The sequence below is a fragment of the Sander lucioperca genome, chromosome 17 (assembly GCF_008315115.2).
Source record: "Sander lucioperca isolate FBNREF2018 chromosome 17, SLUC_FBN_1.2, whole genome shotgun sequence".
Lineage (NCBI taxonomy): Eukaryota > Metazoa > Chordata > Actinopteri > Perciformes > Percidae > Sander > Sander lucioperca.
This window is the reverse complement of record NC_050189.1, coordinates 9110488-9136319: the sequence shown is the minus strand read 5'-3', so window position 1 is coordinate 9136319 and position 25832 is coordinate 9110488. Positions and strand designations below refer to the sequence as shown.

Sequence of the window (25832 nt, the reverse complement as noted above, 5' to 3'; positions counted from 1 at the left end):
AAAATTTAAAAGAGTCTGGTGAGTTTGACAATGGCCATTTCGGAGCTGTTTCTAATTAAACAAACAGGATTTAACTCTTAAAAAAAAAGGTCTTTCTCTGTAGGGATCCTTTCCAAAATGTTGCTGTTCCAGAACTTTTAGTGGAGCGAAATTGACGGTACACATTTGCCCTATGATTAGACAGATAAATCTTTTATTGTCATTGTGCTCAGAGTACAATGAAAATCTGTTCAGCAGCTCTTCCGGTAGTGTGCATAAAAAATGGAATAAATAGAACTAAGTTAAGTAAGTAAGTAAGATTACACTGCAGCCTGGCTCGCAGCTGCCGGTCACAGCGTTCTCACTCAATACTGGACCAAAGATTTTTGTTCACATTAGTCACTTAGACACCAGTGGATGGGAAAACAGGGTCCATGTTGAAAAATACAGCAAGTACCCTTTCATTAAAAGTATATTAGTATAATCAGGAAAATGTAGTTGAAGTATAAACGTATAAAAATGTCCCCTGTGACTGTTATACTATTATATATTAAACCATTAGATTATTAATACTCATGCATTAAAGTAAAAGCAGGATTTTCGATCCAACATTAATCTGGATCATGTCGCCCCAATTTAAACAGGAAGCATGTGTTATGTTCTCATGCATTGTTCAAGGACACTTTGACAGCACAAGCGTCTGCTGCAGCAACCTGTCATCTGTCGCAGAGATGACACCTGTGAACCGCTGGCTGCATCAGAGTCTGACTGACCAGCTGCTGCCACTGCTCAGCCACCACAAAGTGTCGACTCATGACTCAGCATCATTTCGCGGGTGAGGGGGATCAGCAGAATGAAGGTTTAGAGGGAACCGTTATACTGGTATACCTTTCTCCACAGCGGTGAGGTAGGCCCTCTCCTCTGCGGACAACTCCACCTCCGCCCGGACGATCTGAAGCGGGATGCGGTCGCGGTACGGCGAGTACGTCGCCTATACAAACACAAACAATGCCAACACAAAAAAACTGTCAAATACAGAGAATCAATGTGTATTGTAATGTAATGGAAACAATGTAATATATATTTATTTATTAATTAGAGGTACTTGTTTTGAATGTGTAGACTGTCATTAAGTAGTCTAGAAACCTTTCTCAGAATTCTCATATGTTTAGGGTTAAGGAGCATCTTTGGTCATGTCAGAAGGTATTATTACACTTTTATTAAATATTATATTAGGCTTCAGGGAAAATGAGCAGAGCTGCTTCATCAAAGAGCATGTATTTAATGAGTGAGGCGGTTGTTTAAAGTCAGTTTTGACGGGGTGTGACACAAAAAAACTGTCAAATACAGAGAATCAAATCTGTAAAAATAAAAAATAAAACATACACATAAGCAAAGAAACAATCCTAGCTGTGATTAGCTGATAACTTCTGTGATTTATGATATACTAATATCAGGGTTCTCCCAGTGTGTTGCGAGCCTGGTGGCCCACCGGGCCTACGTTGCCCCCCCACCGGGCCTAAGCCACTGCAAATTATTTTGTACGGTATTTTTAAGCCTTTTTTTAAACTACAGTTGCAGTGGGGCGGCTTGGTTGGAAACATAGATGTAGTCATATTGTCAAATCTCCAATTAGATTGTAAGCACTGACTTAATGTTGGGCCCTATGGAATCTGCTTCTAAAGCTTTCAAATCCTCAATTTCGCGATCTGTCCATGATTCTGTTATCACAGAAACTAATTGGGCTCTACATTAATGCTGCCATCAGGCTGTGACTCCGGGCCCTCGTTGAAAAAAACAAAAAAAACACTTGCCACCGGGCTAAACAACTTTTCTGGGGGGGAAACAATGTAATATATATTTATTTATTAATTAGAGGTACTTGTTTTGAATGTGTAGACTGTCATTAAGTAGTCTAGAAATCTTTCTCAGAATTCTCATATGTTTAGGGTTAAGGAGCATCTTCGGTCATGTCAGAAGGTATTATTACACTTTTATTAAATATTATATTAGGCTTCAGGGAAAATGAGCAGAGCTGCTTCATCAAAGAGCATGTATTTAATGAGTGAGACGGTTGTTTAAAGTCAGTTTTGACGGGGTGTGACAAGTCTCAGGATTTGGACATACATGGATACGTTTCAGCCGTCTGCATCGGGTTAAAGTTACTGGAAACTTTGTGTTGAACAGATGGATTTGAATCAGTAGCTCTGTGTTCTTTGTGTCGACGATGTGATCAGACAGAGATTTGTTTTCAAGACACAGACTGCTGTCCCCAGAGCCATGTGGCTAAAACTGTATATATTTGAGGGCTTAAACAGGCGTGTAAGTCAAATATATCAGCCGTTTGTTTTTGTTTGCAAATATGAATTTCTCTGTCATCTCTGCAATTTCTATGCAATGGTCGATATTTTCAGAATCAGAATCACTGTATTTGTCATTGTAAAACATTGTCACAACGGAATTAAAGTGCTACTCCTTCTGGTGCCTAGAAGTATACATTCATACGCACACGCCATACCCTTCCACAATCTATACCCTCACAGTATACACATAATGGGACACTTACTCATGTCATACTCTCACACCAAAAAAATGTGGGGAAAGTGCAAATGCAGTGCAAACCAGGCAAGATAATAATTTGGCATGATGAAGTCCTATTTCTGTAATTGAATGTTTAGAGTTGTGATGGCTTCATAAGTCAAGCTTTCGAAACTGAGTTAACATCATCCATCATCAGCGAGATACATAAAACAGCAGACCGTTGTTGAAAATATGAATTTGGTGTTGGACGACAGATAGGCTGACAGACTTGTTTTATGAGTGTGTGAGTCTTTGTGGCGAGTTTTAGACCTGAGGGTAATGAGTCAAATCCTCACATTGTCAAAGGGGCTGTTTAACCGATAACATTGACAACATTTGCTTTTAGGGTTTGGATAAGCCTGCAGGGACTTTATGGAAGTCACGACAGTGTGTGACTGCGTTTGTGTTCGACTCACCTTCTTGTAGTACAACTGTGTCATGGGATTCATATGGCCGGTCTGGAAGAAAGAAAGATAGAAAGAAAGAAATGAGAGTTACTAAGAAGGACCAGGAAGAGGAATATCAACCGTGCTGCAATAAATTGAAGCAAATGAAGACTAATCTCATGAGAAAGAAAGTGAGATATTGTTTGCTTAAACAACTCACAAAGTCATGAAAGAGAAAGAAAGAGACGGCATTGAAACAACAAAACAGCTCAACATTTGCGTTGAAGCTGGCACATAACTCAGTCAAATCTGAACACACAGACATGATGCACATGTTTTTAGATTCTGTGTCTTACACCTTCCGAGGATATCATTTTCTCGTTATGTCCATCTCAAATGTCTATAAATCCGCTTTGAAATTACAGAAAAAAGACGCTCCTCTTGGACACTCCTAATAACTCATAACGTTTTATTCAGTATCAAAGTAACCCAGTGATAGTTGTTTGTGCATACATGGGTACGTTGCGAACAGGAATGGCTAATCGCTTATTCTGCATACTTTTAAAGCTATAGTGCGTGGTTTCTGTCGCCCCCATTGGAGATTCTAAGTAATGACAACACAATGTCTGCGCATCCAGATTACGCCTTTTTTCAGAGGTTATTTTTCAATGCTGTAAGTACACAAACAAACTCCAGCTGGTAGAAATCCGAGCAGCCGAGATCACAAAATCACAGCAAATGAAAGTGTCTGCATGGCACTGAACGATGAACTGTCCCACAAAGATTGATGTAAACCTCCTTATCTTTTTCTCAGCATGATTACGTACGTAGAGGGATAATAAACAACAATAATGAACTTTCACCCAAACCTGAGTGTGGACAGGCTGAAATCTTAAAATAACATTTTCAGACTTCTAATATTAAGTTTAAGATCGGCAAAAACACTCAACTTCGCCTAATTGTTTCTGACATTTGAAGACTTTCAGAGAACCTGCAGACAGCAGGAGCACAGGATGTGTATTTCTACCAGCGATAAACCACTCCAACCTGAGACTGAACTGACGGTGATGGATGTGCAGACAGTTGAAGCAGTGCAGATTAGCGACTCCATATACATTTAGCACAATAACGTGCATACAGACTAATGGTGTGTGTCCATTGTCAGCGGCATTTCCCCGCTTCCCATTAATTTCTACGGGATCGGCCGTGCAATGCATTCTGGTAGCGTCGCGGGGACTTTGGAGAAGCAGGGCGTTGAGTTGCCCCCTTATCATTTGCATAAAGTTGATTTCAACCAACTTCATGCAAATGAAGAGCGGCCGGCTTGGCGCCTCTCAGAAGCTGACGAAAATCTTTTAAACTGACCGTTGTCGATCTGAAATTAAGACAGATTCAGCAACTGCATGGCCTCTTTCTTGCTTTAAATGTTTTCAGAAACATAGTTTCGGTGAACTATTTTCGTAAAATACGAGCTCGTATTACAAACGAGTCTCCATTATGGCCGGTTTTGAAATCCCGGAGTAGACAGCCACACGTGACGCGTTCGTCCAATCAGATGCAGCCACTGCAGTTGTAGGAGGTAATGCTGGGAAGCGGGGCGATCCCATCCGTGAAAACAACACGTATATGGACATGTACCATAAGGATAAGCCTCATCCCACTCCTCTAGTGTTACTAATACATGTAATCCCCATGAACCACTGCCTCCTGGAGAACGTTTAGAAGCTCTGCTTGTTTGCACATTATTGTTTATTTGTGTAGGTTTTTTAATGTTGACTTATTGCACCTTAATTACCCCACATCTGTTTATGTTGGGAGTAAGCTTTGTCGACAGATGATGCATTTTGATTGCTTTACATTTTCCTACGCAGTGTGGGATTCATTTTCCAGCAGCGGGGGGAGCTGTCAAAATAAAAGGGAGAAAAATAATATTGATCTGCATGTGTGTGTCAGAAGAAAGAGCTAATGACTGAAGCTGTTGGTTTAAATAGTTAGTTAATAGCAGACTAGCTAATAACACTTCTGACGCCAAGGTTATCAATACCTTTTTAAAAAAGCATAAAATGTTGTAAATCCAAATGTGCAACATGACATGACTTCGCGTACACATACACGCCCACTTTCTTAAATCAAGTGGAGTGTTATCTGTATGCATTTTGAGCTATTTGCGTGTATGTCTATGCTGTATGCAGCGGACGTAAACATACACACCACTTTCTAAAGCCAAGTGGCGTGTTATCTGTACGCATTCTAAGCGCGGTATACAGCGGACGGGTTGGGTTTAGGAAAAGAAGAAAGCTATGGTTGGGTTTAGGAAATGTGACACGCAGGTTGGGTTTAGGAAAAGAAGAAGGCGACGGTTGAGTTTAGGAAGCGTGACATGCGGGACATGATCCCCGGTCTCCTGGGTGAAAGTCCTGTGTTGTTTGACCCATCCACCACCGCCAACCAACCTCCCTATGCAGATTTTTGCCCTTTCATACTACTCGCTACGGCGTAAATTCACACACAATCGCAAGGTAATGTAAGTCAATGGAGGCCAAACGATGTTGATAAACACGCTAAAAAGCGAGTATGCGTCTTGATAAAATGGCATACGAATTGGCGTGTCATACATACACCACTTCATGAGATCAGTCTGAAATGTGAAAAAATCCAAATGAAATTGCAACAACAACCAAAACAAACCTCGTTCTTCTGAGGCCTGCTACTTCAATTATCAAATATAAAGTTATAGATATAGAATATCAAAAGAGTTTACAAACTGAAAACATGACCAGATCATCATGGACAAAATCTCTGAGTGCGATGCAAACGTTGTCTCCGCTGACATTGTTGTCGCTTCAAAGAGTTGTGTTTGTGAGGAGAAAAAGACGATGTCTCTGCTGTCAGTGGACCCTTTATCAACAGCTGACGGATAAATGAATGCCTCTAGTTACCAGCTTTATCAAGTGGACTGAAAGTACTGACTCAACTGGCAGTTTCCATGGTGCTTTGAAGTATAAATGTTACCAGGGGTTATTTACAGTCACTGCAAGATTAACAGTCATTCCCAAAAGCTGAAAGTGTGAGAATTCAATCATTTACAGAGTACCCTATAATTTCCTTCAGCAATAATGAGGCTGATTGAACAAAGCACAGAGGAAGAGGCGGGAGGCACACGGTGACCTCAGCATCTTGTATGAGTCTGAGCTTCAGGTTTATTTGCAGCAAATTAATTCACATCGAGGGTCACTCCAATGACCAAGACAAGACTGAGCAGGGGACTGAGCTGAGCTGGTTGTCTAAACCTAACTATGACCGGTCGCTGTCACATGACGTGAGATTTCATACAAATTGTTGTGTACACGCTGTGCGATTCATTTGCCTAAAACAAGATTTTATTCATATGCTGCATTTTCCTTGTACGTCCTCCAGGCTGTTGTGATGTATTATCTGTAAAACACATCAGAGCTGTTTTGACAGCTAAGCAGTGCAGCAAATTATATTTTCAGATGTTTTGGTCTGGGTGGTCGCAGTGTGCTAGCAGAGAATCCAAAACCTTTGAAATGGCATAGAAATGGCCTTTTTTGACAATCCTGGAACAGGCTGCTCATAGCATTAGTAAATGGAAGCAGATTTAGACCGTGTGATTACTCCTAAAAGCTGCAGTGCTCTTAATGCCCCTTTGCTAATTGAGTTTTTTTTTTTTTCCAGTAAGAACACAGTTTTCAGTAAGAAACTCACACAGACCTGCTGAGTCTGCCGCAGAGAAACAGCAGTTTGTTGAATGTGCTTCCTGATAGTTTAGATAAAAGAAAGCAGGGCCTTTCCTCAGTCGGAATAATCACTTAACCATTTTTCTTTTTTTTTCAGGGGAATGCATTGCTGAGCTTGTTTAAAGCCTCACTCTGTTTCACATAAACACCAAGTAGTTGTCCTTCGTCATAGTTCTCTTCTAATTTATTAAAGAAATAATCTGGGGCATCAATTTTATGGAGAGAGCAGGTGGAGCTGTAGCTTTATTGTTAAACTACTGGGGGGGGGGGGGGGGAACACATCCTGCAGTGGACCCTATAAGTGATAAAGGATCTTGCTCACGCCTGCAGGCGATGCTGCTGAGGGTCTTAAATTATGTGGACAAGATTAAATTATATGGATGAGATTAATCCTGCCGTGGCGTGCAGTTGCTGGAATGCAGATCTGTTTAAGATCTGCATAGTAAGGGAGAATTTATGCTGACGGCTTTACAATGCTCCACTGACTGTGGTACAGCAATGCAGATAAACTCCCTGCTCAGCTCCTATCTCACTCCATCGCTCCTCTTTCCACAAATTCTCAGGAGTCTCTCGTCAACTCACCAGACATTTCACAACAATTCCCCCCCCACATACATCAGTAATTTCCTGTCCCTCCTACTGGTTCTCTGCAGCCCGTACCTTCATTTCCCTCCAGCCTGAGCACTGTCTCGTTTTTAACTCTCCCAATCTGCCCTCATCTCTCCTCTCCCTCCTGCTTTTACACCTTCCTTTTGTGCAGATAGCTATTTGTAACCACTCTACATTTCCCACTTTCTTCTTATCTCTCCTCTTCAGAAATCTCTCCCCAGCCTGAACATCCTCATCTTTCACTCTCTGTGTCTTTCAAATTTTCTGCTCTATTTTCTGTCTCTTGTTTCCATTCTTGGGAAGAAAGAAAAAAAAAAAAAAAAAAAAAAACTCCATCTTCAACTCGCTTCTCCTCATAATTCTCATCTTTCCCCTCTTTCCGACTCATTGCCTTGTCTTGCTGCTCCCATCCTGTTTTCCCCTCGGCTGCAGTAGAAAGAATTCTCTCCGACTCTCCACATCTGTCCCTGTCTCTTCTCCTCCTGGATTTTTTAAACAGTGGTGTTTGTTTAGTCACTGAGTATCAGAACATCATCATCATCATCATCATTCTGAGTTGCCCCCTTTTTTTGCACAAATCCTACTTTCTTAAACATTATGAATGGATGTGGAGGAGGTCAAAGTCAACTCGAATGAGCACAAGGTGTTCACAATAAAACACACTGGTAGCACAGTGTCCTGTGAGGTGTGTAATTTTATGTTCACATAGCACAAGTTGAGCTACAGTATTCACAATGTGCCGATAATAACACGCCGACAATTGCTGCTTTTCCTGAGCGTTTTTGGAAGTCAGTGCTGGGAAATAAGACAGGGACGTACACTGGTGTAGCACAGTATCACTCTGCCAGCAGCGTGTCACACACACACACACACACACACACACACACACACAGACAGACAATAGAGTGGCTGCCATTCATTGTGAACTCCAAAGAGCAGCCTGGTGCCGCCCGCCTTCCAGCGATTCTAATCTTCCAGCGATTGTAATCTCTTAGCAGCGAATGTTGAGAAAGGGTCAACTTCACGCCAACTTCCTCTGGCATGTGGCAGCGACAAGCCACAACCAACCAATCATGCAGAAGAACAGCTGTATCAGTATCTCAAACTCAAGTATGTAAAAGCATGCAAAGAAATTTGGAAAAGCAGATCATCGCTTGCCTGGGCCCTAGGGCTGGGTATCGTTCAAAAATGTCCGATACAGGTACCGATACCGTGTCTTCCGATGCCGGTTCCAAAACAATACTTTTTTCAATACCAATTTTATAAAACAAAAATAAATTTCAACATTACACATCACATTTAAGTCTATGTGCGTAACGTAGAGTTTTTCCTGCCTGCCTCTAGGATGTGTAACGTTAGACAGCCAGTCACAAACATTATTAGATCTTGGTAGAAGAATGCTGCATGCTTATTGGCTCACTGATTCTGATTAGATGTACTCCTTAGGTTTTGAAATTGGGTATTGAATGACAAGACATTTTTCGATCCTCGATACTTTAGAGGCAACTCGGTCGGTGCCTAGAAAGTATTGAATTCGATAGCCAGCCCTATTGGGTCCAGACCTTTGAATCTGCCAGCTCCACAGACCTGACCAATTCATCTGGCATCATGACATGAAACAGCGGTTTCTCTGTCGAAAAAGCAATCGATCCAATTCGTGCTGCGGGGGACTAACCACTGGCCAATCAGCACTACGGGAGGGGCTAACGGTGTTGTCAAGCTGTCTCAATATCGCCCAACATCTTAGTTTGTTTTTACTTCCCTCCGCTCAACTCTTAAAATCCAGTCACAACCAGTATGTTGTAATGGCTTTGCATCAGTTAAGATGATGTTAGATTCAGGCGGATACGTTGGTCTCTATAGTGATAGGTTTTGGAAAATGTAATCCCCCTGAGCCATGGAAATCGGTTAGAGTGGAGGACATGTCAGACTGAAGATGGAAACGAAGTGTAATGACTTGACAATTCTGTTTGATATCAGGCAAGACCATCGCTGTAAACAACTTCAATATGATATAATTTCAACAAAGTGCAATTCGCCCTGGAAATGAACTTTGTTGTGCAGCAGCATGGCGGCAATGGAAGAAAGTCATCCAATCATAGCTGAGCATGTCAATCACAAAACAACAACAATCAATCCTCCCTTGCACACCTGCTACAGTGGGCCCTATTTTAACAATGTAAGCGTACGGCATGAAGCGCCTGGCACAGGTGCGTGTAGGAATCCACTTTTGCTAGTTTAATGGCAGAAAAAAGGGTCTGTACGCAAGGCACATGGTTCAAAAGGGTTGTACTTAGTGTCTTAATTTATTCATAGGTGTGTTTTGGGCATAACATGCAATAAACCAATCAGAGTGTCATCTCCCATTCCCCGCCTATGATGGCAGAGATTTTCAGGAGAAGAAACTGATCTGCTTGTGCATGAAGTGAAAGTGCGCGAGCAGACACGTTGCAATACTATTTCACATTGTAATATTTTTATTTTAAATCTTTTGCATGTTTGTGTGCTGCTGCGCATCCCTGTGTGTGTAACAAGCATAGTGTGCGCACGCTGTTTTACTAATTTTATAAGTTAAAATAACAATGAAATGCTGTGTTATTGACTTTAGACCAGGTTTTTGTTGGTCAATGGCGCGATCACTTTCCACTGCCTAAAGATAGCAATATGCCAAGAATGCACCTGAACACAACTCCCTGTAGGCCCATGGGCGCAAACATGGGCACAGGTGCATTTGCTATTTAAACAACGTGGGCGCTGGACGGGAAATTGACAACTGAGTCTTAAACTAGCAAAGAGCCTTGCGTCGGGCTGCGCCAGGTGCAAAATAGGGCTCAGTGAGTCTGTATGTTTGGCTGGAACATACTTACAGTAGGCAAACACAATGTACAATGAAAGTCCTGTTATCACCTGTAATCATTAGTCTGTAGTCAAGTTAGTGATAGACAGAATCATTTTTCATTTATTGTCGAGTTGGGCTTCTGCCAATAAGAGAGGAGAGGTTGGCAACAAAGTTCTTAAATCATCTGCTGAGGATGTAGGGAGTAAACACTTTAAAGATCTCATGTTATTCACATTTCAAATACAGTTCAAGACTTGAATAATATTCTTTAAGATGATTGTGATGGCCTCCTGCTAGTGTCAATAGGCTTGTTCGAGATCAGCCAGGTCTGTGCAGAATCAATCACCGGCGATCGCCGCCCAATGCATGCCGGTTAGATTTGTGTCCGACTTGATCCCGACTTGATCCCGACTTGCTCTGACGTCATGCACACGTGGTCAACGATAACCTCACGAGATCAAGGCGGCCGCAGGTTTGAGACGCAGGCAGCGCAGTTGCTTTTCACCGACTGCAAGACCCAGGTGGACCCAGGGCATGCTGGGAAACGCCAGCCTGTTGCTGATGTTTATTAACATCAGCAACAGATCGCATGTAGAGCATTTTGACAGCTACTCTGTCATAATAAAAACAACTAGAGAATTGTGTACAAGCTGATATATGGGTCTGATAACATTTTATTAAATCGGAATCGGACCACAGTGTTTCTGTCACTTCCTGTTCAGCCTCGAGGCTGCTGGAAACGGCTGGAAACTGTCCGACTTGAGAGTGGATTTTTGTCACTGCCTCCGGCTGCTGCTGCCTGCTCTCGTCCACTTTACAGGCGAGGCGCAGTTCATCGCGAACGAGTCTTGTCTATGTTGGTTTTTCTCTGCGCTGCGTTGCAGGTCCATGGACGGTGCCAAATCAGTGCAACTGGGAGCACCTGGCCAGTCTCCCAGGAGTCCTTAAGACCTGGCTGTGAACCCACTCAGGCTCTCTCTTCCTCCAGCCGACACCATGTTTCTGTTTAGTTGGCTTCGGCCTGGTTAATAGTTTTCATTCATTATTACTTCAACATCATTCCCTTGTATATTTAGTTATCTTTGTTACTCCACTTTTATTTCTTGTCATCTTTAGCAAATAAATGTTAAACCTTTTAGTTGCAAACTGTATCTTTTGTCTTTTGTCATGGCTCATAAGCCAGGTCATGACATGATTAAAAAGTAAACTGCCAATCTGAGTCCTGATGGGTTGATGAACAATAGCAGCTCCAGGAGTTGTGTTTGTTAAAATGTTGCAAAGATGTCAGATTTTATATTAATAAGAGGAGCCAGTAATGATATGTCTTGCAGCTGCAGGTAACGAAAACATTGCTCTGGTTTAAAGTGGCTGCAGGAAGAGATTTTATGATACTTGTAGTAGCTTTTAAAGACTTTGATGGGCTTGTCCCTGAGTGACTTAATGACCCGCCTGCTGGTCTGACTTCCTGCCAAGCTCCCCTCAGATCCTTCGACTCTGTTCTTTAAGCCCAACTGGAATCCAGGACCGACTTACGGCAAGGATGTTTTTCTGATCCTCACAGCCAGAAAACACAGACGGCTTCAAACACCACATCAACACTATTCTTATAAGCTTCACTTTTCTTGTGTATTCCAGTTTTGTTCCATCTAAAATTTGTATGTATTTTGCTTTTGACTCACTTTGTCCTTCAAATATCACTATTTTGTGACTTTATTGACTAAACAAGACTTGATTCATGTAAAAAATAATCAACGGATCATCTGGTGATATATAATCATTAGTTACAGCCTAAGTAGCCCACAATACTCAAGTACAAGTACTTAGATACTATCCACCACTGCATTCTGGATCATGTATGTACCTTAAACGAGGAACATTTGAATTCCCATTACCTGCTCCCCTTTTTAATGAAGCACATGTATCAGCAGGAGACATGATATATATGTCTGAGGGCCAAACAGCAGCAGGAAACGGTGGAATAAGCACAAAGTGTCTCTTTCGTCTTCAGCGACTCAGCAATAAAGCTGCAGTTCTAATGAGAGAAAGTGCTGTGAGCAGAACTTAAGAGCCAAGCGTTTACTGCTTTTTATTATATGTGGGTGGTTCTCTCTCTCGTCACTCATCCTTTAACATTTCCTCTTCTTAACTCTCTTCTTCTATGGACAACCTCTCCGATTCTTTCTAATGTTTTCCTCCAGCCTCTCTCCTCCTTCACACATCACCCCCACACTATCAACCCTTCTCTCTCTTTCTTCACAACTCTTGACCCTCCATTCCTGACCTTTCTGTCTTTTTTTCCGTCAGTCTGAACACTCCCTTTTTCACTTCATGTCTATACCTTTTCTTGACTGTCTATTTAACTCCTTTAACTTCCTCTCTTGTGCTTTCGCACGTCGTGCAGCTCCTGCAATAATCAAGCTTAAACGTATCCATAAATGCACATATAACTCGGCTCCTCCGGCGCTCAGCGACACGGTGAAAGCTCTCTAGACTTCTGACTCAGTGACTTTTGCCGTGCACGTATGAACATTATATTGACTTAACGAAGAAGGTGGAACTGCGAGGGCACAGTGCAGCAGCTACATGGTGCACTTTGTGCACACAATACAGTTATCTTGTTGTTCACCTTCAAAGAAGGCAAATTAATTGTGTATTTAACAACTTAAATAATAAGCTTTGCAAGAAGAAGGTGAGGTATTGTGTTAGTAATTCATATGCAATCCCCCTCGGACTACGCTTGCAAAGTGGATCGCCGAACTTCATCAGTATTAGATGAGCTGCAATTTCTTCAGTGTTTTTTTTTACAGTTTAGACCCTACTGGGGTTATTACTGCCCTCCGCAGGATAAAAAACAAACAAAACAGAATTACTTCAATTACAGTTAATAAAAAAGCCTGAAACTAGAGCCCTCGTTCCATTTACTGATCGAGAATTGATTCTGAACCGAATTGAGCGCTATTTGTGTCTAATTGGGACACTAGGTGTACACAACTAGCTCATTTGGACCAGTGGTTTCACCTCCAGGTTCGGTTCGTTTGGGCATTTGTGAACACAGCAAATGCTCTCGGATGCGGGGCAAGACAAGCCGGGTGAGATCGCCCAGAGAGGGGGGTCTCCACTCAAACTCTGGAGCGGTTTGTTGATTGTTTGCAGAACGTGATTGACCCTTCCAAACGGAACAACTAGGCTTATAAAGATAATCTAAGCTAATTTAACTTCTGAAGAACAATTGTCTAGCGAGTGTGTTGTGTGTTGTGCAGCCATTAGAACCCATCTCCGACGGCGAAACAATTGAGGCGGCACGTCTTCTACTACGATGCATCAGGACATAGTTTTCTAGTCGGAGCTGGATATTTTGTTCATTTAATGAACGCTGGCATATTAACCCCAACAACAGAATGAAAACAATTAGCAATACATGCTGCAAAGAAGAAAAAAAAAGAAAGAGTGGGAAACACTTTGAGGCAAATCTTCCAAGTAACATTTCAGACCAATGAGACAACAGCTTGCTTGTACATGACATTTTTATACAACTTTTTGACCGCTCCTAAATGTTGCAGAATTACTCCCTGAATCGGAACAAAGCAAAGAAGCAAAGGGTTCTGAAAGAATTGTTGTACATATTTGCATTAAGGGTAGATAAGGTGTTTCAGACTATTGTGGGCTATAAATCCTGTGGTATGTGGCGTTGATACGATGTACCTGTAGCCTGCTTCTTGTCTCCCTCGCTCCATTAACTTCACCTTCTTTTTATCTTCCTCTCCTCCGTCTCCCTAAATATCATCTATCTGCCACCTCATCTTTTTCTAATCCTTACTCATCTTTCCACCTCTTCCTCCACTACACTCTCACCATCCCTTCATTCATCCCTGCAATATTCCCCCATTACTTGAGCCATTCATCTCGGCGCTCTTTAACTCCACTCCATCACTCCTCCCAGTGCCCTCTGGAACTTTCTCTCCAAACTGTCTCTCTCTATCTCTCCCGTACTTCATCAAACTCCCTCCCTCTATCTTTTACACCCACTTTCTCTCTCTGTATCTCTTACTGCCTCACGGGTATCTGTTTTCAGGTAATAGTTTGTTGCTAAATTAATTTTCTCTGCTTTTAAAAAGTCTGTCTCACTTTTTCGCTAAATTTCCCCGTCTCCATTTCGCTCTCAAAGTTGTTGTCTCTCTACCCCCTCTTGTCATTGATCTCTCTCTCTCTCTCTCTCTCTCTCCCCTGCCTGTCTTCCTTCCTCCCCTCACGCCTCCAATTTAATATGTGGACGGAAACCAGACAAATTGGTACAAATCAGTCATCTGTCTGGCTGCAGGAGAAGCACCAGACACAACCCAATCTGAGTAAAAGGAAGGAAATGTTATTGACTGAGCACCCAAAGGTAAACATAACCTGAGAATTCAGACCCAGCTAGGTGTCGGTTGCAGAAACATTAAATAAAAAATGTTGTGAATTACCAAACAGAAGCAGTGCGGCAAAACACACACAGACCTCCTCATTCATTTCAGTGAGACCACAGGGTCGGCACAGTGAGCACAGAGTTTCTGGTTGTAGTTCAGTGTCCCGTTGACTTTCTGGACAACTGCACACCCTCCGCTAATACCACAACAAACAGATGCAGCAAAAATCACGTGCTGTACTTTACTGCAGTTATTCTGCTCTTCTACTAAGTTTTGGATTCCACTTACAATGACATTTCGCATGGCTTCTCCCAATGTAGTTAAAATGTACCAAATAAATAAATAAAAGTACCAAAAAAGTATCAGAATTTAGCAGTAGTAGCAGCATAATATTTAAAAAGTGACGCTTGTGCAGGTACAACTTTAAAAAGTAATCAATAGAAGGCACTTGTTAAATTACATTTACATATTTACAAATTTACAGAGGTTGAATTGTATTAATATGAATGAATCTGTGCTAAATCTTTGTTTATAACTGTGTTTCTGAATGTTTGAAATCTGTAATATGCTACATGAAAGACCTTATATCAACTCACAGAGAAACAACGCATTTAATTTGGTGCTTATCTTTTAGACAGAGAACACGTTATATTACAGCAAACGTCCTAATATCAGTATAAAGCCCCAAATAGTGATCCTCAGGCAGACGGTCTTTGTGATTCAGCTCCTATCACCCATCTGGTGACTCTCTGAAGGGGAATGTGGCTGCTGCTCAGAGTTTGCAGGTCAAGATAGCAATCGCGATCAACACCAGCACAACTCGACTCCTTCATGCTTACAGTTGTTGCAGTGTCGCACAAATAATCATGCCCATTAGTCACTTTATGTGGCGTCTTTGTTGTTGCTTCTACGTACATCCACAGACTTATTTGCGGGTCTTTAGACCGATGTGACATACGCAAACAGTGGGCTGAAGGAAGCTTTTAGTTCCTTGAAAAGTTCCTGGGACTAAAAGTCGGCTTTATAAGCAACCAAAAGTCTGTGTGGCATCCACACAGGATATCTGCAGGGCTCAAACACATCACCAGCTACAAGCCCAAAGCCCCCCACTCCTCCTTCAACGACCGACGCCTAGCCAACGACCTGAATAAGTTCTACTGTCGCTTTGAAAGACAAAAAGGACAGTCCCGAAACCATCCCCCACGACACCTCCCTACAGCTACAGCCACTGTGCATCATCTCCACCTCCCCCACCTCAGCAGGGGCCTGGGCCCCCCCACCACCTCCACCCCCGAGAGATGTCAACAAACTCAGAACCCCAGCAAAGCTGCTGGACCGGATGCTGTCTCCCCATCCAGCTTGAAGCACTGTGCTGATCAGCTGTCTCCAGTGTTCACAGACATTTTCAACACCTCACTGGAGACATGTCACGTGCCAGCCTGCTTCAAGTCCTCAACAATCATCCCTGTTCCCAAGAAGCCAAGGACCACAGGACTTAATGACTTCAGACCCGTCGCCCTGACCTCTGTGGTTATGAAGTCCTTTGAGCGCCTTGTGCTTTCTCACCTCAAAGACATCACTGACCCCCTCCTGGACCCCCTGCAGTTTGCCTACAGAGCCAATAGGTCTGTAGACGATGCAGTCAACCTGGCCCTCCACTACATCCTCTGGCACCTGGACTACGCAGGAACCTACGCCAGGATCCTGTTTGTGGACAGCTCTGCCTTTAATACCATCATCCCGGTTCTGCTTCAGGAGAAACTCTCCCAGCTTGGTGTGCCTGACTCCACCTGCACGTGGATCACTGACTTCCTGTCTGACAGGAAGCAGCATGTGAAGCTGGGGGAACACGTCTCCGACTCACAGACCATCAGCAACGGATCCCCTCAGGGCTGTGTTCTTTCCCCTCTGCTCTTCTCCCTGTACACCAACAGCTGCACCTCCAGTCACCAGTCTGTCAAGCTTCTGAAGTTTGCGGACGACACCTCCCTCATCGGACTCATCTCTGATGGAGACGAGTCCGCCAACAGGTCGGAGGCTGACCACCTGCTGACCTGGTGCGACCAAAACAACCTGGAGCTCAACGCTCTAAAGACAGTGGAGATGGTTGTGGACTTCAGGAAGAACCCAGCCTCACATGCCCCCATCACCCTCTGTGGCTCCACAATTGACACTGTGGAGTCTTTCCACTTTCTGGGAACTACCATCTCCCAGGACCTCAAGTGGGAGCTGAACATCAGCTCCCTCGTCAAGAAAACACAACAGAGGATGTACTTCCTGCGGCAGCTGAAGAAATTGTCTGCCAAAGACAATGAGGGTGCACTTCTACACAGCCATCATCGAGTCCATCCTCACATATTCCATCACCATCTGGGACGCTGCTAGCACAGCCAAGGACAAGGGCAGACTGCAGCGTGTCATTCGGTCAGCTGAGAAGGTGATTGGCTGCAATCTGCCGCCGCTCCAGGACCTATACGCCACCAGGACTCTGAAGTCCTCTGGCAGGAGGCTGAGGTCCATCAGGACCAAAACCACACGCCACATGAACAGTTCTTTCCCCTCCATTAGCTTTACCAACAAGGCCCAGAACCCACCCTGACTCTCTCCACACCCCACCTCTGGCTCTACATGCCACTGTACCTACTCTGCTGTAGCGTTCCTTTTTATTACTGTTTAACTTATTTTATTTTACATTCTATTTCTATCTTTGTTAATACATACTGTGTGTATATGTTTATACTTATATTGTTTATATTCTTTTTATCCTTCTTATATTTAGAGAATGTGTGACATGCAACACCATGACAAATTCCTTGTATGTGTAAACAATGTACTTGGCAATAAAGCCCTTTCTGATTCTGATTCTGATGAGTCAATAAGTTCAGTTTTCTAGGAAAAACAAGGACAGGAATCAGCACACATGTTCATGATTATTAGGGATAGACCGATTATCGGCCTGTTTTTTGGCAGTGTGCAGATGGTCTGTATCATATATGCGTTTTATTTGCCTGATAACCGATAGAGTTAATGAATTAAAAAGTGTGCTATTTTGGCTCCGCTACAGCTCTGTGTCTGTCCCTCTGCTTCGGTTTCACTCACCACTGAGTCTGACTTAATGTCCCGCCCACAACGCTATCTGACTCTCTGTTATTGGGTATTATGTTGGAAGTTTCTAATTTATTAAATAATTGCTTAAAGCATCTAAACAAAGTTTTGTGTTGGATTTTGTAACATTCCAAAATCTTAATTTTCACTTAAAAACTTTCTTTTTCACTGTTTATGCATATCAGGTTCAAAATATCGGTTATCAGTTTTATAAACTACTAATAAACGGTATCGGCCTTGAAAAAACAGTATTCCAAACAGGTTGATCCTTAATGATTATGACCCTGTGGCTGGTTCTAAGTTAGTCATGTAGTTAGTTTAATTAAGTTGAATAAAGTGGAAGTGGTCAAGCAGAAATCAGGAGTTTAAAGATCCATTTTGGTCGAGAATATTTTTCTATATAATAATCGGTCATTTCTGTACACACGACATCTATTGCATATCTGTACGGCCTGGAGGAAGGATCCCCCCTCTGTTACTCTCCTCGAGGTTTCTTCCTTTTTTTTATTTTTTTTAAACCTGTTTTTAGAGTTTTTACATTGTTGGAGCCAGGTCTCTAAGGATAGATGGTGTTGATAGAAGATTGTAAAGCCCCTTCAGGCAAAGCGAGACTTTAAAGTGAGACTAAAGCAAAAGCAGCCACTGCAGGTTATATAAAGGCCACCAGCCTGATACAAAAACACAGCGGGAACAACTCTTTTAAAGGCTTTACAGAACATGTAAACAGCTTTTCCTCCTCTTTAACCTTTGTTTAACAGGGCCAGTTAATTACAAACAAACTTCTTATTATCAACCTCAGCAGAAGGAGCCGGAGAAGAAGAAAATGAGACGGCGGAGAGAATTCTGCCAAATAAAGCTATGTTGGCAGGTGATGCAATCCTTTGTTGCGTAACGCTCTAAATATAGAAACAAAAAAGGCATTTCTGCATTTGGGGAGACGAGACCGCCGACTGAACTGAAAATATCTCAACCCCAGCTCTACCTACAATCCTGGGGGAGCCTCTGCCTGTGTCTCCCTGTGCCTCTAATCCCTCCCCCCCCCCCCTACCCCCCCCCCCCCCATTTTCTTCTTCATCCATCCCTGCTTTCCTTCATGCTGCCTTTGGTTTCACTCCACTGTGACTAATTTCACCCTCGTTCACCCTCTTTGCTCATCCCTTTCTGGGCTAATCCCACTTCTACTTTTTCGTTAACATTCTTCTTTGCCTCCCTTTCTGTACGCCATTTTTGCAAAAATCTCTTTTCCTCCGGAATGCTTTAACCTAGGGTTGGGCATCGTTTTGATTTGACAATTCTGATTACAATTCCGATTCTTCCTTTTGATTCCGGTTCTTATCGGTTCTTGATTCTGATTCTTTGAGGGGTGGAGTTGGCTTATTTCACAGATAAGAGTCAACTTTTATTTTGATTCAATGGTGGTTTGCAGTTTTTACCGGACTTTTTTCAGAAAGCCACACTTTAGAGTGCTGCTTACTGTGCTCCGCGGCTGCAACACAACGAGCGCCTGGAAGTACGGTGGCCGCTACGGAAACCAAAACTTGCGCGTGTTAAATTTGGAACTGATGATGGGATAAGAAACCAAACTTCTCAAAACGATTCCCTCTTCTTTCTCTATCTCTGGTTTCCTGTCATCCTTTACCTCTCCCCCCCTTCATCCATCCTGCCATCTGCTCCTTCATCATCCCTCACCTCTTCTCCTGCGCCTCTCCGTCTTCTCATTCATCTCCACTGCCATGTCCTCCCTCCAGCCTTCATCCCTCCTCCTCATCCCTCCTCCTGACATTTATCTACCTCTTCCACCCGTCACCTTTTATGATTTATCCCCAAAATCCTGAGCTCATCCTCCTCCTCCCTTCGTTGTCATCTTTTACATTCGCCCATTCATCCTCCTTTTCAACCTGTGTTTGATTTAATTAACAATCCGCTCCTCTTCCTCCATCTCTATTGTTCTATCGCCTCGTTTCTTATTTCTCACTTTTTGCATTGAGCCGACGTTCATGGCACTCGAGCTGAACACGGGTCGCGGCGACGTCAGTTTTAATAAACACCCTCAGACTCGACAACAAACAGCTTCCAACAGCAGAACCTTTCCTCTTGACCAACGACAGGAGGAACTTTTCATCATCTAATCTCTCATTCAAATTCTGTCGCACTTGAAGAAACTTTGTCTGTTGTAGTGAGTAAGAATTAATTAAACACATCTGTTTACTCAGTGCTTTAGCCAGTTCCTGATCAGTGAAAAACAAAAAAACAATCTTGGCAGTTGACCCTTTTTCAGTTGGCACGAAAGTTAATTTTGGATGCTGGTGGTGGTGGTGGTGCTCTACAGACTGCCGTGATCATAAAGTGAAGAAAACTTGGACTGAAACGTAGCTTATGAATAAAAAAATAAAAAAAATCTGTTTGTTTTAAGCTGCAGCACATGTTTTTATGTTCAAGTATGAGATAGCAGTACAGTGTCTAGCAGACACCCAAGGGGAAAACATTTATGTAGTCTGTTCAGCCTGTGATTCAATTTTAAATCAACCAGAGCTTATGTTTTTGTCCCTCGACGACGTTCTTACAAAGATCAATGCAACTTAAATCAATCAATGAATCCCTGGTGCAAACGTGCAATCAGCTTTCCTTCTCATGTGGCAACCATGAAGAAGAAGACGCAGCAGTAGGAGGATGGTACGGAAATAAGAAAAATGAAGTCCTTCTCCTTCAATCTAACCTCAAATCAAGTCATTTATCTACAGATGCTTCACAAACTCTACAACAAAAGAGACTGCATTACCAATGGGCCCCGCCAGAAGCAAAGTCCTTTACTTTGCGTCAACTGCTTTGTGCTCATTTAAGTAATTAAGTAAGGTTAATTTATATAGCTGCAAAACCACAAAGTGCTTAACATAAAGAACAATCACACAATATAAGCAATGCAAAAGACAGAAAGCAACAATACACAGCACAGGGCTATCAAGATTGAAATCACTGCAGCATCCTTTATCAGTGACCATCATGTGGAAGAAGTGGGAGGAACAACAGTTTAATGATTACCTCAGTTGTGGCTCAGGGCCAACAAGCACAAATAAACTCTGTCCTTAGACCCTCGATTTAGATAAAAACTCAATAAATAGGAATAGAAAAGCAATGAAAGAAGGATACATCTTCCAGGAAGGACAGAAATGCAACAGCTGCTGCATGTACAGTGTAGATAGAAGAAGAAGAAGAAGATAGAAGAAGTAGAAGTGGTAGAACTACAATGTAAAGACCCAGAAATATAGCATAAAGCCAATAACTACAAAATAATGGAACTACAAAGCATACAGAATAACACTTTTACAGCATAAAAAGTAGTAGAGAATCACACTGCCAAGTACTTGAGTATATGAAGAAGCAAAAAAGTAAAATAAGTTAAGACGTTCCACTCCTCCATCTTTCCTTCTTTCCTTCCATCCTTCCTTCCCGACTTTAATTTAGTCATACGTAATTATACAATGAGCTATAATTGAATTTGTTGCGCTACATCAGTCTTCTTAATTGGCCAGGTCTCCATGTGTCAGTGTGTGTGTGTGTGTGTGTGTGTGTGTGTGTGTGTGGCTCTGCATGCAAATGTGAGGTTGAAAGAGTCCTTTAAAAGTATCGGTAGGTGTGTGTTTGTAAGTGCATGTTGTGTGACTTTCTCTAATCAGTAAGTGTAAGTGTGTCTCGATCTGCATCGTTGGACCTCGTATTAAAGGAGATATATATATATATATATATATATATACACACACACACCTTTCCTAAACAGTGATACATTGAACTATTATCACATCTATGTGAGGCGACTGGGTGTGCACTTTCTGTGTTTGTGTGTTAGAAGTAGTAAGGACTCATGGGATTGAAGTTACACATTTAGAGTCTCTCTCTCTCTCTCTCTCTCTCTCTGCTTAGTCATGACAGAGGGAGACAGAGGATCGCCATGGAAACACTACTTGGAGTCAACCAGTCAGACAGCAGCTGTGGTTCAAGCTGCAGGTTTGTTTGTGTGTTTGATTTTCGCCTTACCGTCCCATAAGACTGACGTTTTATTCAAAATTCAGACTTTAGTTTGAGATGGGGAAAATATTAAATATTTGGCTTCTAGAAAAAGCCGCTTCCTTACTCTACGACGACAACAAATCTCAGGACTTGACTGCTAGATCGACACCAAAAGTGAAGCAGCGGAGGCTCCAGGAATGAGTTGAGCAAAGTCAATGTCACAACTGTGCCGAACTTTCCACACACCATTTACAGAAGCTTGTACGTGGCTACAAGCCGCAGCTGATTACAAGCTCCTAAACAATAAGGAAAACAATATCAAGCTACAGAAAAGAGGCCATTCATAATTTCCACATGCCGTACAAAATCAAATATGACAAAGAAGTAAGAAGCTAAAACTGGAGGATATTTGATATTTTTGCTCGAAAAAATTACTAAAATTATTTGATACGTTTTTAATTGTAATATGTCATATTTTCTTTTCTTAAAGGTTATTTATTGGGCATGTTAGGCCTTTATTTTTATAGGATAGCTGAATACATGAAAGGGGAGAGGGGGGGATGACATGCAGCAAAGGGCCGCAGGTCGGAGTCAAACCAGGGGCTGCTGCATCGAGGAGTAAACCTCTATATATGGGCAGGTTCTCTACCAGGTGAGCTACCCAGGTGCCCTGAATAAAATAAATAAAGTTGTGTAATGGTCTTACAGCGCAGTAAAAAGTTTTCACTTTTTGAGCTTAACTCTGCAGGACTTTACTTCAGCACCATGGACAGCTCAGCAACATATTTTTGTTGTCTTTGTTTCGCGAGAAAAATGCCACTTTTAAACACACCATGTGGCCATAAGAAACAAGTCCGTCCACACCCTCTTGCATCAGTTGTTCCACAGGAGAAAATAGGTGGTGGTGTTGTTATAGAGGAAGAGGTCAAGGTTGATGGTTGGATCACCATCAGACTTTAACACAAGAGGCCACTGTGTGTTTCCTGTTTCCAACGTACAGTCAACATGGCATTACCGTTACTGTAAATTTAGAGGGGGGATCCGACCGGCCCCTCCCAACTTGGACTGCTCCGCATTTTGTTAAATCTGATTGGCTCAGCCTAACCCTCGGCTGGGTTACTTACTTCCCTCTGAATGTATGAGATAGAGGAAACCCAAAATGTCTAAACATCCTGAGTTAAAGATCTTTAGCAACATCAGATTATCTTTATATCACAAAGGCCGTATTAGTTTTTTTTTATTGTTATATTACATTATGTAGTATTATTATTACTATTAAAATGACTTCTAAAAAATACGTGCACTCCTCACAGGCTCTCATAAAAGGCCATTCTATCCCAAAGTCCAGGGCTGAGTTTTTGTCCCAGTACATCCCTGTCCCTAACCTTAACGAATAAGTAATTTTATCCCAAACCACGATGTTTTCCTAGATTTTAAAAGCAAAGACAAATGATGTTGTCCGGCTGACAGAGGCATCAGATCAGAGAACACTCATATATGTCATTCTAGAGAGCGCAGACAGATAATGGATGTTGTCGTTTAATTTTATTGCTGAGTTCCAATGATGGGAAATCTTGATGCTGCAACATAAAATGATATTGCCAGCTCCATAAAGAAAAAGTGTTTCTAGTAGAAGAACTGGAACGGGCCAGACCTGATCACCCAACATCAGTGTTTGATCTCACTAAAAACTGAATCTCTGCAGCAGCATTACCATCTGGTGGAAAGAACAATTACACGGTGTAAAGTTTTCAAACTGTGTTTAAAAAAAGTTAAATTAACTCCTTCACATCTTGTCTTTCACCACCAGTTAACTTTCGTTTATTTTAACTATAAGATGAGCGTGCCTGAACTTGAAAGAAACCGTTAGAGTCTCTCCAACAAATGATCCTTTATTTTGATTTGAGGACAGTTGCGTCATCAATAAGATCAGTGTTAATGTCACTAGAGAACTCACAAGTAGGTTGAATATGTCAGTCACCTTGTTTACACACTCAAAGTGTTGTAATGACTGTGAAAACATACACACACACATACACACACACACACACACACACACACACACACACACACACACACACACACACACACACGTAGGCAAGAGTCCATGAAAACAGGCCTTAGGCTAATTAGTCTCCAGTGTACACATCGTGTGTGTGTGTGTGTGTGTGTGTGTGTGTGTGTGTGTGTGTGTGTCTGTGTGTGGTTAATTAGCCAGGAAGACAGCAGGCAGACGTTAAGACGGCTCCCTTTGATCTGATGCAGCTAAGTACTTCCTGGAGATACACACACACACACTTTTCAACAGAGATGATAGCAGGTACAGTATTATTGTGACATCTGCACTCAAGTCTAGAGTCAACACACACACACACACACACACACACACACACACACACACATACACTTTTACTGTAACTACTTCTGCATTCAGAGCAACAATAACAGAATGTGGAATGTGTGTGTGTGTGTGTGTGTGTGTGTGTGTGTGTGTGTGTGTGTGTGTGTGTGTGTGTGGATGTGTGTGTGTGTGTGTGTTGATGTATATTTACAGAACAGCAGGACACGTGAAGGGTGGTAACAATTGCACTTAAAGTTCCAATCTCGAAGATCTTTGTTTCGTTCTTTTTGTTTCTTTGTTTGTTTGGCCATAGTAACGATTTACTCGCAATGCTAGCAAAACTGGAAAAAAAACAGCTTAACGCTTCACACACAAGTGAGATAAAGAGTGAGTTTGTTGTGCTGGCTCCACCTACCCTCTCTGGTGGACAGATCACTGCTGGGTGATGGAAAACGCATCACTATGATGATTTTTTCCTGGCAATGTCGCCACAGACACCAATACACAATACTGCCAATGCCAGGCTTTTATCAGTGGGCCATAGGCTCAATCACCATTGTGTTACCTCATTCGGCTCTAGATAGTGACCTAGATAGTGTTTTTTAAATACTAATCTTCCAGACTTTTACTTTAAGATTTGAAGCAAGTGAAATAAGAGGAGATAGGTTGAGAACTTAGGGTCAGAGAGGGAGAAATAAAGAGGGAAATAGAAAAAAAAGGTAAGAGAAAATGGAGGAATAAGTGAAGAAGACAATTTTGTAAAATGGAGCTACAGTAGGAAAAAGTGACACCTGGAAGATATTTGACATTTTTAGCGGCTTCATTCCCATAGAGGCAGCTGATCAGCTAAAAGATCCCTATTATGAATAATTAGCTCTATACATCATCAGCATGAATGTTTCATAAGAGTGTGAACAGCCTGTTCCTGTTACAGCGTTACATGATGGATTTTCTAGACTGTGCCCGTGGTTGTTTTTCATACATTGATGCGTATCAGCTAAAAGGACTTTTAATGACGTGGGATCATTGAGATTTGAAATTAAATTCTCTTTCTCCTCCTGCAAATGTGAAGCAACCTGGTCTCCTCTGTCCATTAAGTAGCTATTAGGCCGGTGGAACTCATTACAGACTCTGCTGGCAGGCAAACGACAAACACCTCAAATCCTGATGGCGAAAACCCACCGAGCGAGGAGGGGCTGAGAGAAAGACAGTTATCAAGGAAAAAGAGGGGCAGAAGCCCTGGCAAGACAGAAAAAAAGCATGTCAAGAAATAAAGAAAGCTCAAAAGATATAAATATGAAAAAAAATGATTGATAGCTTAAAATGACAAAAATGAAACTATATTTTAAAGAGAGGTTAATGCAAGTCAAATTTTGACAAAGTAATGACTTTTTAAAGCTTGAGTTATGGAGAAAATAAATGAGGTTTGAATGTAAAGGAACGTATGCAAAGAAAACGTGATTCTGTCAACGGGGAGGTAAAAAGGTTAAAAAAAAAGAAATAAAAAATAAGAGATTGAAAAACACACAGAAAAGGAGGGGATTCACTTCCTCCCCCGATGTGAAAAACAGTCCTTAATAAGAGCCGTTCCAGCCTCAAACTGTGAATATATCAGCATGTTTTTGCTTCAGTGTCATGGAGAGAAAAAAGTCTAAATATTCATAGTTGAGGAAGAAACTGCCAGATAAACATCTGAATGCCACCTGAAGAAGAGACACTGAGTCAGTGAGTCATTTCACTGAATTCATTTTCTTCAACTTCTCAGAAATGATCAGTTATACATTTTGGGAAAATTGGACGTGTTGATGTAGCAAGTGTAATGAAAGC

At 42.0% G+C, this 25832-nt stretch overlaps 1 protein-coding gene across 2 annotated transcripts in view; it reads right to left on the bottom strand.

The window, feature by feature from the left end:
- The window catches only part of trpc5a (transient receptor potential cation channel, subfamily C, member 5a), a 130099-nt gene that overhangs the window by 65004 nt on the left and 39263 nt on the right, over positions 1-25832 (bottom strand). For both annotated transcript variants that reach the window (XM_035994083.1, XM_035994084.1), the window contains exons 2-3: positions 2976-3017; positions 868-970 (exon numbers count right to left, since the gene is read on the bottom strand). In XM_035994083.1, the coding sequence (XP_035849976.1) occupies positions 868-970; positions 2976-3008 (136 nt within the window). In that variant the 5' untranslated portion in view covers positions 3009-3017. The remainder of the gene's footprint in view (positions 1-867; positions 971-2975; positions 3018-25832) is intronic.